At 46.5% G+C, this 13,949-nt stretch overlaps 1 protein-coding gene across 2 annotated transcripts in view; it reads left to right on the top strand.

Annotated features, from left to right (window-relative positions):
- LOC146203016 (uncharacterized) overlaps positions 1-13,949 on the top strand; it is a 97,253-nt gene that overhangs the window by 24,921 nt on the left and 58,383 nt on the right. Inside the window, exon 1 of one of the 2 annotated variants that reach the window (XM_084588495.1) lies at positions 1,724-2,061. The exons of the other annotated variant lie outside the window; for it this stretch is intronic. Within the exon in view, the coding sequence (XP_084444621.1) occupies positions 1,942-2,061 (120 nt within the window). The 5' untranslated portion in view covers positions 1,724-1,941. Of the gene's footprint in view, positions 1-1,723; positions 2,062-13,949 lie in introns of those variants that run through there. 2 annotated transcript variants of the gene reach the window in all.

Raw genomic sequence — 13,949 nt, 5'->3', positions numbered from 1 at the left:
AGTCGTGACGGTGGTCCTTGAGTTCAGAAATTGTTAGAGACACGCAACGCGAACCTCAGGGCTATTTAATACAGTTGCTCAAAACACATTTAAACCTCGTACCGGCGCTAAAAGACAAAGAGTTAAGACGAGCTTACCACTTCCGTTCTTTGTGTTTAGCTTTGCTGCCTTCCTTCGCTTCTAGTACTGGCACTTTGTTTCAGTACGTTAAACCGCTGAGACAAGTGCATTGAAGACATGTCTGAGATGACGCGCATATAGAATTTAAAAAAAAAAAATTTCATATTGAGATAACATCGTATGAGCTAAAAGGTATAGATATTCCTTTTAACTCGTGATTACTTGCTGTTGCTTATTACCACAATATAATGTCAAATGCCCGCAAAGCATTTACTCATATTTTTCTGCCCAGTGAAACTATTTGCGAAAGTGAGCATTCATTTAGCACGGCTACACAAAGTTTCGCGAATTTTTGCGAGTGATTCCGCACAATTACAACAATTCAAGTGCAAGTCGACGCCAAGCATAGGTTCCTGACTATGTAAACCAGTAAATGTCCACTTAGTGGAGCGAATGAAGAAAGGAACACAGTTTACGTTCGTAATTATGTAGCTTTACGTCAGAAGTGTCTCCCAACTTACTGGACATGATGAGAAATCAGAATGTTTTGGTTTAGTTTGGTTTGGGTAATGGGGCTTAACGTCACCAAGAGACTCAGGCTATGAGACGCCGCAGTGAAGGCCTCTGGAAATTTCCACCACCTGGGGTCCTTTAACGAGCGCCAACATCGCACAGCACACGGGCGCCTTGTTTTTCGCCTTTATCGAAAAGTGGCCGCCGCGGCCGGGATTCGGTCCCGCATTCTTGGCTACAGCAGTATAGCGCCCTAACCAGTGCGCCACCGCGGCGGGGCCGAAAGCAATATGATATTATATAAATATATTTTTTTTTTTTACGCTTGATGTACCGCAATCTCCAGCGTTACAATGCACTGGTGTTTTTATTTTTGTATTTTTTTTTTATTCCAGTTTATGTCACGAATACAAGAGCTACGTTTATTAACTGTGCCAGTGGACTCGTCTGTTGGTTTTTTTTTTTTGTTTCTTTTTTTTTTTTTTTTTTTTTTTACTGTGTTTATTTAAAAGCGACCGAGTGCAACGCCTAATGATGTCGAAAACAAAAGCAACCGGCGCCTGGAATTTGGCAAGCTGGCGCGCGGAGAACTGTGCAACAAACGGACAGGCTACGCGAAAAGTGTGAAGGGGGAGGGGGCGGGAAGGATCAAGTAACAGATTAAGTAATCAAGTCAAACAGACCTAGCCCGACAGCCACAAGTTTGGAGGTGGCGCTAAGGACACTGCGCCGACATGTGGACCGGTTGTTCCAGCCGCGGTGTGCCTTCGGCCTCGGGTAGACGGTAGATAACGGTCGCTTTCCGTGCGTGCCCATTCAGGTGGGAGAGAGTGAGGCATCTAGAGCAGCGACACCCGACTGAGCGCGCGTTCCGACCTTTAGCGGGAGGAGGGCACGCGACCCTAGCCCAGCAACATGGCCGGTGCAGTGAGGGGGAGAAGGTGACGTCGGCGGGAAGAGCAGGATACACACAGCGCTGAGGGCGCGCCCTCCGTTGCTCGAGGGGGGGGTGGGAAACCGAAGAGGAGGGGGCGCGGCCGGCAGCGGGTGGGGGAAGGGGTGAGGTGAGGGCGAAAGCTCCTTGGTGGAGCGCGGCCCCGGCGTTCCAGAAGGGGGTTTTCGCTGGCCCTACGTAGCTGGCTCCCGAGTTCGACTCCGACGCCGCGAGACGCGAAGAAGCGACGAGGTGGTGACGACGACCGAACGACCTCACCAGCAAACAAAGCCCCGTGTCACCATCGACCCCGTGTGTACGCGCAACGCTCGCGCCTAGTGCGGTAGAACCAAGCCCGAGAAGCAGCAGAAATCATGAGTTACCAGAAGGGAGGCGTCTTTGCAATCAACCTACGGCGGGACTTTAGCGCCACGCCATGGGGATTCCGGCTCCAGGGTGGCTTCGACCTCAACTCCCCTCTCACCATTCAAAGGGTGAGTCCCGCTCTTGCGCCACGGCGAGCGTTGTTTCGTAACCACGCGGGCGCCGTGTCACCTCTGGGCCGCCAAACGTGGGTTTGGCGCCAGGGTTGCGGCTCGCGCGGGCACGAAAACTAGAACAAAACTGGTTGTCGTGCCTCCTTTGCGGCTCGTAGAAGGTGAAGGTCATAAGCAGTTGCTGGGAGAAAAATGAAAAAAAAAAAAAAAGAAATCATGAACAAGGTTTAGACTTGTGAATGTGTTCTGTGATTGTGATCCTGAGTAGTACACAATGTTGCGACTTTGTGCAAGCTTGCCATTGAACGTATGATGAAAACCGAGCGAAAAAAAAGTACAATAATGGTGGCTTCGTAATGCGAAGGAAGAATCAACTGCAGCGCCTTTATCTCCAGCTGGTGCGAAGATTACGCAGCCACTCATTGTGATTTCCTAACAGTCTACGAACAAGAAGGTATACAGAGTGGTGTGTCGTGCTATCAGATTATTATGGTTGCTTTGTACAAAACTGCTTTCTGAACGCAACGTAAACAACCGTCAAAACGCCCTGAAAAAAAAAAAATATTATGCTCCCCAGAGCTGTGACAACAATAATATTGTTTCGAAAGAGAGTTCTAAGGTGACTATTTGGCTTACCAAACTAAGAAAGCTACACTCATAGTGATGCCTGCGATTTTTTCCACTCTTGAAGCATCGAGCACACGGGGAAAAAGTTCTGATTTCTTACTTAATCGCGACACCGCCTCCTGTGCTTCCCCAATCAGAAGTTCATTTCCACAGACCAAAATTCACCCACTTCTAAAGGGCTCATGTGAGAAATGCGATGAATTAAACTGAGGAAGCGATGGTCACAAGCGAGGCCATCTTTCGCATCTTTTAACGCGATGGAGCTTAATAGCAAGCTAGAGTTGTCGACTTCTTTCGTGACAGCTGAAGTTGTACAGGTTTCCAAACATAAGCAATGAAAAAAAAAAAAAAAAAATACACATAGGCTAGTCTCGAAATAATGTTGAGTATCTTATGTACCTCAGAAGATCCCGGTGCATTCAAAGCGGGTAGCTTGGCGTGCACAAAGAAATGGAGAGCTGAAAAAGGAACTTTCTGAACAAATGCGGCCAAGACATAATACAAACTCCCAGGCCATTGCTCAACATCAGCACACTGTAGGCTGCAATATGTCATGCGGCACGACAAAACGCCATGTAGAGATTTTTTTTTTTTTCTGAATCCCACAAAGCTCAGCGTTCACTGCGGCGACCCCGAGACTCTGAAGGGCACAGGACGTTCAGTCTGGCACCTCCTTGTCACTACAAAAAGCGGAGGCACGGTGTCGCTGTAGTCCACGCTGTTGTAGATAGAAGACTAAACGACTTGCCAGTGGAAAGCAGTGATGGTAGACTCCGTTTGCACAAAACTGCAGATGGCAGAACATTTTGTTGCTCTCGACTTCATTTTGGTGTGTTGTGTTTGCTAAGAATCATTTGAGCAACTTTTCTCTCTCAACATTTTCTCTCCACTACCCAAGTAATCATTGTTCGTTTTGTTAGGCGAAAAGCGCATTTAAATTTTAAAAGCCAGCGAATGTTTCGCCTCTATTCGTTCTTTCAGAGAACAAAAACTCAATAAAGTTTACGCGATCATATAAAAATTAACGGAATACCACAATAAATATGTTATCATATGAAAACAAGCTCAAAGAAATAAAAATGAAACTGAACAGTTACCTCACGCACTACAAAGCGCCCATCAGTGTTTCAACGAATAGCATTCAGAATGTAAAAAAAAAAAAAGAAAAAAAAAGGCTCGTTTGTTTGTCCGCTTTACCAGCGTCGAAGAAAAACGTATGATGGTTTATATAATCGTGTTCCAAAGTTCTTGGCTTGGGAGACAACGTTAAAGTACAGGGAACATTTCTTCCACTATTATTACACTGTCCATTTTGGTGGTGTGGAATAGAATGCACACGCTGTGTCAAAAATATACTGGCCATTATAGACTCCCTCCCGAACCATGCAGCATGGCCTGTTTCCATATGTATCGGACTCCATATGTAATGGGAACTACAAGAACCCGATCACTTCGCGCAGTGCCAAACCCGGTGGCCTGTATTACGTTGTATTATATGTGGAAGTCCGTTAAAGTGACTTTCCGTCACGCCTAAGTCACTAATACTGCTGTACAAGGAAACATGTTGGATGCGATACTAATGCTACAGCTAAAGTAACGGGTATTGCTATGAGGTCAAACAGCCAGTTCATAAAAGCGCTTAAAAGGCTTCGCGTTCAGAATTTCATTTCAGAGAAAAAAAGAATTCAGTCCGTACACTGTAGTCCCGCCCTTATGACGCCAGCTGATCCAGTAAGAAAAGTGAGTGAATATAAATAGTCCTCGGTCTCCACAAGTGGTGCTCCATTAGCTTTGCTAACGCGTAACCACGCTCGACCGCAACTCCTTTCGATTGGCTTTATGTCACAGTCTAGCACAGACTTTCAAGCAACGCTACACAGTGACGTAATCGTAATTGTTTTCCATCGGCGATACGCCAGTAGGATGACGTCTACGCGGCGTTTGTTTAAGTTAGGGGATAGGGATGTTACGAGAAGCATCGCTGCAGGGTGCAAAAGCAAGCTTACCCTACACTCTTAATCTGGTTCCACATACGTGTCAAAAAAGTTCCAGTTATAAGTGGAACCTCCACTTATAAACTGAACTTTTTTAACGCATATGTGGAGCGATATTAAGAGCACAGAGACGTTGAATGAAAACATCTATGTTCCCCGGTTCACTGTCTGACCGTGTCGTTGCTCCTAACGCAATTGAGCAACGGAATGCGTAATCAGTGCGAATTTCTCTAGTTTTTTTTTTGTTTGTTTTTTGTTTTCACAACAAGCCACCTTTATATAGTTTAAAGCTCGATTCTCGCGGGGGAACTTTTTGTATATCCTTTGCTGTCCTACAAAGGCAACTCGTGAGGCACCAAATAATGCTTTCCCTACAGCTCTCTAAGCAGACCGGCTAACGAGCTTAAAGACTGCGCAGCCTTGTTTCGTTGCTTATCGACGTTTGCGGGAGCTCGATAGTGGAGCACCTATATATAGGATTATAACATTCGGCCATCTGTTCCCGCTTATCTCTTTGAGGGCATATATATAAGCCTCTAGCACTGCGCGTGAAAGAATCCCGGCTTGAAGCCACGAAGAAGCTTGCATAACCGTAAGCAATAACTAAGGTGGCCATAAAATCGTTGCCTGGCGGCTCACAAAGTGTGTCAGAAGCAGGCTCGCAATGTTTCCCGATCGTTCTCAACAAGACCGTTCGTGCAAAATTCAGTACATAGCACGCACTACGCTCACCTTTCTTTCTTGCTCTCGTAAACTATCAAGCATTGAGAGCTACCGGGTAATGTGGAAGGCCTAAAATTTCCATCTTTTGCTTCGTGCACTTTCACTTTTTTCTGCTAATTAGTTATCATGAAAGCTTTTCTTGTAGTTGGCCACTGTCCTTCCACAGTAATCCTTATGAATTGTTTCTCTTCAACGATAACCTTCAACACGAAAACTTCGACAAAACTCGACGTTTCTCGATAAAACCTGGTTTCGGTTTGTTCTAACCAAAGGTTAAGTTGGTTAAAGTTAAGAGCCAGACATTAATTTTCCGCGAACTTAATTTTGTAATCAATTACGAAGTAAAAGTAACGAGCAGAGAAGGCGATATATATGCATATAAGAAAAAGTTTAAGAAGCAACGGTTCTACACCATTGGTCGGACACATAAAAGCGTCAACAGGCAAGTATAAGTTTCGTAGCCCGCATTGATTAGAGCAATATTTTCTATTTCTTCAGTGGCAGCAGAAAGTGAGATAGGATATGAAGTTTGCTCAAAGGACAACAGTAGTTTGCATTAGTTCTACGAATAAAGGCTTCACGCATGGCTCAACCTTTTGTCTGTATTTTTATTTTTACATAACAGGTTGACTTAGTTTCTTTTTTTCTTTTTTTGCAGATATTTCCCGCATAGAGTGAACTAAGAACACGTTTATAAACTGGTCGACGCTCATATGAGCTTTAGTATGGGACACTCGTGAACATTCCCACGTGTTAAGCCGCAGCATATAACCGTTCTTCTGTGTGTCTTCATTTGTATGTGCCCCGTTTTTAACATGAATGATTACGAACTGGCCCAGCTTTCTATTTTGCTAAACTATATACCCATTTACTTTGCGGCTTTCGCTTCCTTATTATTTTATGTCCCGGTGGCCGCATTCCATCCCCGCTGCCGTGAGTTAGTTCAACAGTGACCACTTGAGCTGACTCTGGCGGTAACCCTTTCGCATCCCACCTCTCTCCAAAGTTGACGTGTGCTTACAAAATTCTTAACCATCTGAACAATCGGCTGGCCAGCCAGCGGCTCGGCAGCAGACGAAGCCCTAAGGTGCAGGCTGCCATTGCTTCCCTCTGCTAACGTGTCCTTTCACTAAGTCTGAGCTCGACCAGTGGAGACGGTTGCAACAATCTCGGACTCGCCCTCGCGACATGTCACCACCTCGTTTACTGCGCGGTGCATGGCGCTGTGCGTATGCCTTTTTATCGCATATTAAAGCCACGGTAGGGGGCACGCCGTCACTACCGACTGCAGGCTACACCACTGTGAACATCTCTCTCTCTCTCTTTCGTTGTTTCGCGCAATCTCGAACCGATATTTTCGTTCCTGCGCAGCAGTCAGCCAAAAATTAATGTTGTGCCTAGAATTCACAGCGTTCCTTCAAAGTGGCTGCCTTACAGGCTAAAACTTCCTCTCAGTGAAACTAGCATATAGGCAGCAGCCACTCTTTGCTCAGAATTTTTTTTTTTTCTCATCACAACTCGTCCATGGTGGCACTAATAGTTGGCACAGGCGATGGTGAGCTCCAGTATCCTTGGGAGTAGAAAGCAAGACAGACAAGGCAGGCAGAAGAGGGGCAGCAGGAGAAGGCAGAAACGGTGCCCAAGAAACAAAAATACCCCCGAGAGAGTCGCACCAAAGAACAACTGCAACCCATTGATCCTCGAGGCTCCACTCTGGCGTCTCGACGGGACGCAGTTTCGGCGGCGTCCCGTATTCCTTACCAGAAGGAAGGCCAACAAGCCTTCGCAATGCGGTCGAGAGCGCGCATGGCAAATGCTAATGTCAAGGGAGCTGAAAAGCCAGCTAGCAGAAAGGGTGTCATTGTGTTGCTGGCAGAAGCTAAAGGGGGAACGAAGACAAAAGCTGGAAAGCGACGGGGAAACGAACGGCAAAAGGAAGAGAGCCAGCAGTGAAATTATACTCGTACTACGGCTGTACCCGCGATGAGCGTCAAGTGGGCGATGTATGCAGCCAGATCCATCAGTTATAATGCGACCGCGCTTTCTGGAGAGAGCTTCCCTTTCATGTCGCATCGAGCCAGTTTTTGCGCGACGATAATTTTTAGGTCGTACAAAAAAGGATGGTATGGTGCTGATCCGCTAGAAATGTCAGCGTTCTGACCGAAAAACACCCACCTCAAGAAACCAGAACCTTCTCATCCCAGCTCAGAAACGTACAGTATGCATATTTGAGATCCGCAGAATACTATAAGGAAGCTACAGCGAAACATTAATATCTTTGGTCTCACATATTTCTGAGATGTGCGCAATAGTTGTTAATGGCGCGCTGTAGTTTCATGTTAGAGGCGACGAATCGCCATTCAAAAGGCGCAAGTAAAAAGCTGCCGCCTCGATCGTATCACAGCGGAATACTTTCCACGTGGGTGAAATAATAACCGCAGGTATGGCTACTGCCTGACGACAAGCTGCAAGCGCGGTATGCTTTCCTCTCTTAGTTTAAAAAAAAAAGAAGGGGGGGGGGGGGGGATACATCAGGGACTGCCTAATCACTGGAGATAACATTACGTCCTAAGTTTTCCAAGTATTGCACCGTGGCCATATTACGCAACTGTCGGTTAAAAAATACCTAGTCGCTTCTGGCTTCTAAACACGATGAAGTGACGAAAAATTTAGCAAAGCGAAAAGAAAATAATCTTGTTTTTGTCGTAAAGTACTCTCTTTTTGACACCTTGCCCAGCGCTTTCTTCCTATGGATGTTCATCTAACTGGACTAAACTTCAATGTTCAGTTCGCAAGCAACCCAAATGGCACGTGAAGAACTCGGGCTGGGGGGGGGGGGGGGGGGGGGGGGGGGGGGGTCTTGTTGATAATTAATACTGTTTCGTTTTTATAACGCACAACGAACACTAATTTGTCAGATGAGAACAAGAAGCCTAATCGGGACGACTGTATGCGCTGAATTATGTGCGCGTTAATCCTCGGACGGCGATTTACCAGTGTTCTGCAAATGCTTTATTGACCTCCTGTCCTCGATTGCGCCCACTGAATAACAAGTGCACCATGAAAAAAGTTCTAGCTGAGATATAGCAGATATGACCACCTTATCAAACTCCCCATTTCGCTAATGTGCTAATTCCTCCATTTTGTCAAAGTTATTCACAGAATTGTGAAAGCAAGAATTCTTTGTGGTGGTCTGTGATCGTTTACAAAGAAATGTGATATTTACCTATGCCAGGAAAATTTGATGTGGTTATTTATTACTTAACCGATCGCATTTCCACGCATAACAGTGGTGATCACGAACGCTTCTTCTTTCTTTCTTTTATTTGAGCGTTTTCCATGTGGCATAATATGCCGCTGTCTCTCGACTAGCGCAGGTCGGGAAGGCTATCCGCCTCCAAAAACCTGACCAGGCTATAGGGGTTTAATTGGGCTGTTCGTTAGCCACAATGACAGATTTTCCTCTCTCGCTTACAACAAAAAGAGTAGAGAACTTGAATTATCAAGTCTCAAACAGAGCGGCTTCAGTTTTCCAACGAAGAACACAACTGTCACCAGGACCCTGTATACTCGCATCGTTTCTAAGAGCGCTGTATGAATGAAGCGCGAAGGAACAGCAAGCAAGAAGCGCGTCGGCCAGTTCCACGATCACTAAAGATGATATTTATGAATACGACCTCGGACGCTTTCCGGGCAATGCTTGAATTAGATACTCATAGAAATGGTTTTCATATTTCCTCCATTGAAGTCAGAGTGTTTAGTTACACGGTAGATGTTGCCCTAAGGGCCTAAGTGCGTAGATATGTGTCCAGAAGAAATGAACCTGAACCGTTCGTGCGCTTGAGGTTTCGAACGGAAAAATGTTTTTCTGCTCTGTGCACTGGAATAGAATTCAAATATGTTAGCGAGTTCGGAGGACGCGTTGGCGTGCACGGGCACCACTGCTTAAATGACAAGTGCTACCAAATCCTGGTTGCGTGGTGAGCGCGTTGCACAGTACCCAACAATGCGAGATCAATATGAAAGCGAAATATTTCGCACAGAGCAGGTTTCTAGTGACTTAAAGAGCTTATAGCTGAAAATATAACACATTAGAGGGTATAATCCTTATCCCAAGAATATATTAAAAAAAAAAGAAGAAACCATAGTTAGGCATATGCCGGTGGTAGTACTTTTTTTTTTTTGTGAGCATCGCAGTCATACTGACTGACTCGATTTCAGCATTTTCAAGCATTGAATCTGCTGGAACGGTTCCTATGCCATTTATCAATTTCATTTTTCAGAGCTTAAGACAGCACAGCCAAGTTAGTTCAGTCATTTTAATTAAAAACTAGTGTCGAACGTGTTGGAACCTTTTTTATAGCCACTGTATGATAAAAAATGAGACCACACATTCCTCATGGCCTATCACTTTCGAACAGGTACAAGTAAGCATCAATGTTCGAGCTTTCGACGGAAGAGCACTGCGAAATCACAGCCAGCTCTGCCTAAACAAGCGCCTCTCTTGATGCCCTCGCTGATAAGCTCCATTTTCTTCTGGCACATTTTCCTCCGTGTCGCTTCCTAAAGTTAGGCTGTTCCGGTTTTCTCGTTCGTGAATCCTCATGCGTTTCGTGGGCCACCGGGCCTAATTTTAGCGACGGCGCAGCAATCTCTACTCTGGGATTCATAAGCGCCAGCTTTAATATAATCTTGGTAGCGCTCGTAAGTCGGCTATCTTCCGGCCTTCATAGGTAATATTTTACGAAAACAATCACTGACACAAAATGGACCACGTACAGCATTAGGTTGACTGCCGTGGAAATATCGTTTGGGTCGTGCGCGACGTCCGAAGGATATTCGTCTTCAATGCATTAATGCAACCTCGTCAGCGCATTTTCGATGCGTTTTTCTTTATGCAAATGTTTCTCTACGATTATACGGCACAAATTCTTTTTGGTGATGAACAAAAAAAAAAAAAAAGAGGCAGCCTGGATCGCGAAGTGCATCAAATGACTCGCAAATGATATGCGCGACTTAATCAAAAAAAGAAAGAAAAAGAGGCTGCATTTCATTTGCCGCCACGTTTTGTCATCATCCTATGGCACGCTTTTTTAGCGTAACCTGAGAGCAGAGCCATCACTTATACCAGTCTGACCATTCAAAAATGAAAGTGTTTGCATATAGACGACATTTGATTCTTTTTTTTTTTTTTCTTAAAATTGTCTTATGCACACATGCTTTTATTGCTATCAACTTAAGTCACTTGGACACGTTGGCGCGTATGAGGTCTTCTATTCGCTTCTTTTTCGTCAATGTTCACTAGTAGATGTTTTCCATGCGCCCTTGGTCGTTACGCAAGAGAATTTTCGTTTGTTTTAACGTGTTTAACGTCCAAGCGACTCAGACTATGATTGACGCTGTAGTGGAGGGCTCCGGAAATTTCGACCATCTGGGGTTCTTTAATGCGTAATGACATCGCACAGCACACGTCCGCCTTGTTTTTCGTCTGCATAGAAAACCGGCCACCGCTATGGTCCCGTTTTCGTCAAGAAATTTCGGCCTGAATAATGAGTGTCTATTGGCCCTGTACCAGGACAACCATCGAGTGTAAAAAGCCTCCGGATACTCTCAGTAAAGCCAGACGGACGCGAAGGAAATTCAGCCCACACGAAGCAAAGGCGCCGGTATTCGAATGAAAGGTTCAAGAATTCGATCCCGCATCCTTTGGTTCAGTAGTCGAGCACCATAACCACTGAATCACCGCGGCGGGGCATTACGCAAGAATAGTGAAATGTTTAGGGGACTTTTCACTTCTTATAGTTTATGCTATTGCAAATCCACAAGGCGTAATCCATGCTCGAGGACCTTCCTGTTTCCAAAGATTCAGGCCTACTATTGACACTTTTTAGCGGGAACTCAACCTTGAGTTATTCCCGTTTTAAATGCGAAAATGTCAGAAAATCTTGCCTCAATCGTTGGTTCAAACCACCTTCGTTGTTTGAACCAACGATTGAGGCAAGATGTGCGTCCCGTCGAACACAACTCTCCTCCTCCCCCAACCCCCAACTTGTACAGCATTTAACAGAAGCGTTTTGTTTCCCTAACTGCAAAATTTCGATCAACGCTTACAAAGCCTTGATTGAGTCAGAGCACAACCTTTACGCGGAAGATTTGAAAAATAAAACATAACACAGTTACGTAGGACGAAGATCGATGCTTTCTCCCTCAGTATTTTCTTAGTCCTTCCGCTGCACCTTCCTAGACCCCCGCTTGTCACCTTTAAATACCGCAGCCTGCAAGGAACCGGCGCGCAGTGTCCCGGCTGAGCTGACATTCGAAGCCCTCGCCGAGGCTTTCTTAAATAAACCGACATAAGACCATTCTTCCCCTCTGGAGAACTGCATCGTCGCACTCGCCTGCAGTGCGGCCACCGCTGTCAGCTGAAACGAGATCCCTTTCGCGCCGTACTCCACCGGAAGGGCAGAAGCAAGAAGCCTTGGGCGCTTTCCAGCTTCCAGGAGAGACAACGTGGTGTGCCGATGGTCCTGTTTTCTTTCGCCGCGCTTGGTTATGCCTTGCACTAGCTGCTTCCTTGACTTTGGTCGAGGCCAGCAGCATGTTTTGGCACCGGTTGCCTAGGATAAGAATGTCACGTTCAAGAGCGCGCCGTCTCGTCCGAGAATGCGCGCGAAAAGGTCGCGTCTGAGTCAGCGCAGCCACTGAGAGCGCAGCCACTGTGGGAATTACTGTGATCATGTGGCAGAACATTTATTAGTAATGGCGGCATCGAAAAAACAAGCACGACAAAATGGGGCCGGGAATGGAAAACACTTGGTAGAATCTATTCGATATCTTGGATCATACGAGGACACAGAATGATGCTAATAAAAGTTCGTTTGCGTATAGCACAGGCGGATAAAAGTTCGTTTGCGTATAGCACAGGCAGCTGATAGGGTGCTAGTAGCTGAAGGTGTTATTGTTTCCTCTCGGACCTAGTCGCGTTACGCGACCGACGATGAGATACCGCGAGATTGGCATTACCGGAGACCACAAAACGGACGTTGAACAACTGAACGGCCCTTGTAATCCGCTTGCGGCACGCTTGGATGTTGTGGTGCCAAACACTATAGCGGTAGATATGATTTCCTGACCATCAACTGAATGAAACTTCCATTTGATTTTGATGTTTTTGTATTAATTTGTCATACCCCGCTAGGCTAATGGCCGCAGGCACAGCCCATTTCAGCCCCCCCCCCCCCCCACACACACACACACACACTTTTGTTTCCTTGTCTCATCTGGGAGCTGAGTGCTACAGAAAGCTTCTTGGAGGTACCCCTTCTCACCGACTTCTAAACGTTAAAACTTTAATAAAACGTTAAATATTGAAACTCCGCTTTCCATTCACACGTCTCCCTCGAGATGTTTGCTACCCGTTTCTTAAAAAACAAGCTTTCTCCGCCGAAAGCGGTAGTGATTCTACACATTGCACAACGCTTTTGAATGCGCCGCCGAAATTTCTAGGTTTCTGTAATATTGAAACAGCTCCTTGCTCAGCATGGCCGAACAGCGGGAATACCTTCGCATAGAGTGGGATGGCCACAAAGAATACAGGGAAACAAAAAAATAAGAGAAGTGGATCTGTATTTGGGGTGTGTTAGTCTGTGAGTGGGGGTGAGCAAGGGAAGATGGGCGTTCGGAAGATTCTTTCGCGAAGAAGCATAGCCCGAGTGTAGGCAACCCCATTCGCCATTAGCGGGCCATGAATTCTGGCGGCGCGTATCCTTAGTGAGTATACTAGAGCGCCCTCGGCGTGTAGGCGTTGCGCATGCGTCTTCTTCCGGCCGCTTAGTGCGCGCGGCTATTTTGAGGGGGCCAGGCGCGCGCGCTTGGCCCTGCTTTCGTTTCAATGCCGGCCCGACCCAAATAGAACGCCGTGTAACCCGAGCCACCTCCCTCGCCGCAGACCCTTCCACCGAGGAGGACCCCGGCCCAGAGCGGCAGACCCGGTCCCCAACACTGGAGGTAAGGGCAGTAGCGCACTCAGCTCACCAGGTCCGGTAGCACCTAGCGATGGTTCTTCCTCTTGCATATATTTTCTTTTTGCGGGTGCATTTTTATGCTTCCTGTACTCTTTTTTTTTTTTTTTTGGTTACTCACAGTTTTTCGGATCCGCCCTCCAGCTGTGGGCACAACTCTGCGAGGGTGTTGTGTATATGTTACACCTATCGCTGACAAAGGCCGTGTTCTTTTGAACTGCGCCCCGCATCGCCTTCGGCCTGTTAACTATCGTGACGGGAGGCTGCAGGTGCGGCCCATCCTTCTCAATCCGGCCGCTAAGATGTATGTGAAAGCCCGCTGCCCCAACGGCTGTTGGCGTCCATAGCGTTCTGAGTTCACGACAGCTAATAAGTAGATGAAGCGAGGCGCGGCTCGACAGGTGAACTTTCGACAGCCGCAAGTTGGCAAGGATAACCGATGGTCGCTGAGGGTAACAAACTGGATTCCAAGGGAAGGAAAGCGTAGCAGGGGGCGGCAGAAAGTTAGGTGGGCGGATGA

This window comes from Amblyomma maculatum, chromosome 1 (genome assembly GCF_055883805.1).
Source record: "Amblyomma maculatum isolate TAMU_Amacu chromosome 1, ASM5588380v1, whole genome shotgun sequence".
NCBI classification, from domain to species: domain Eukaryota; kingdom Metazoa; phylum Arthropoda; class Arachnida; order Ixodida; family Ixodidae; genus Amblyomma; species Amblyomma maculatum.
The sequence above is the reverse complement of the archived record's forward strand: the minus strand, read 5'-3'. Positions and strand labels throughout refer to the sequence as shown.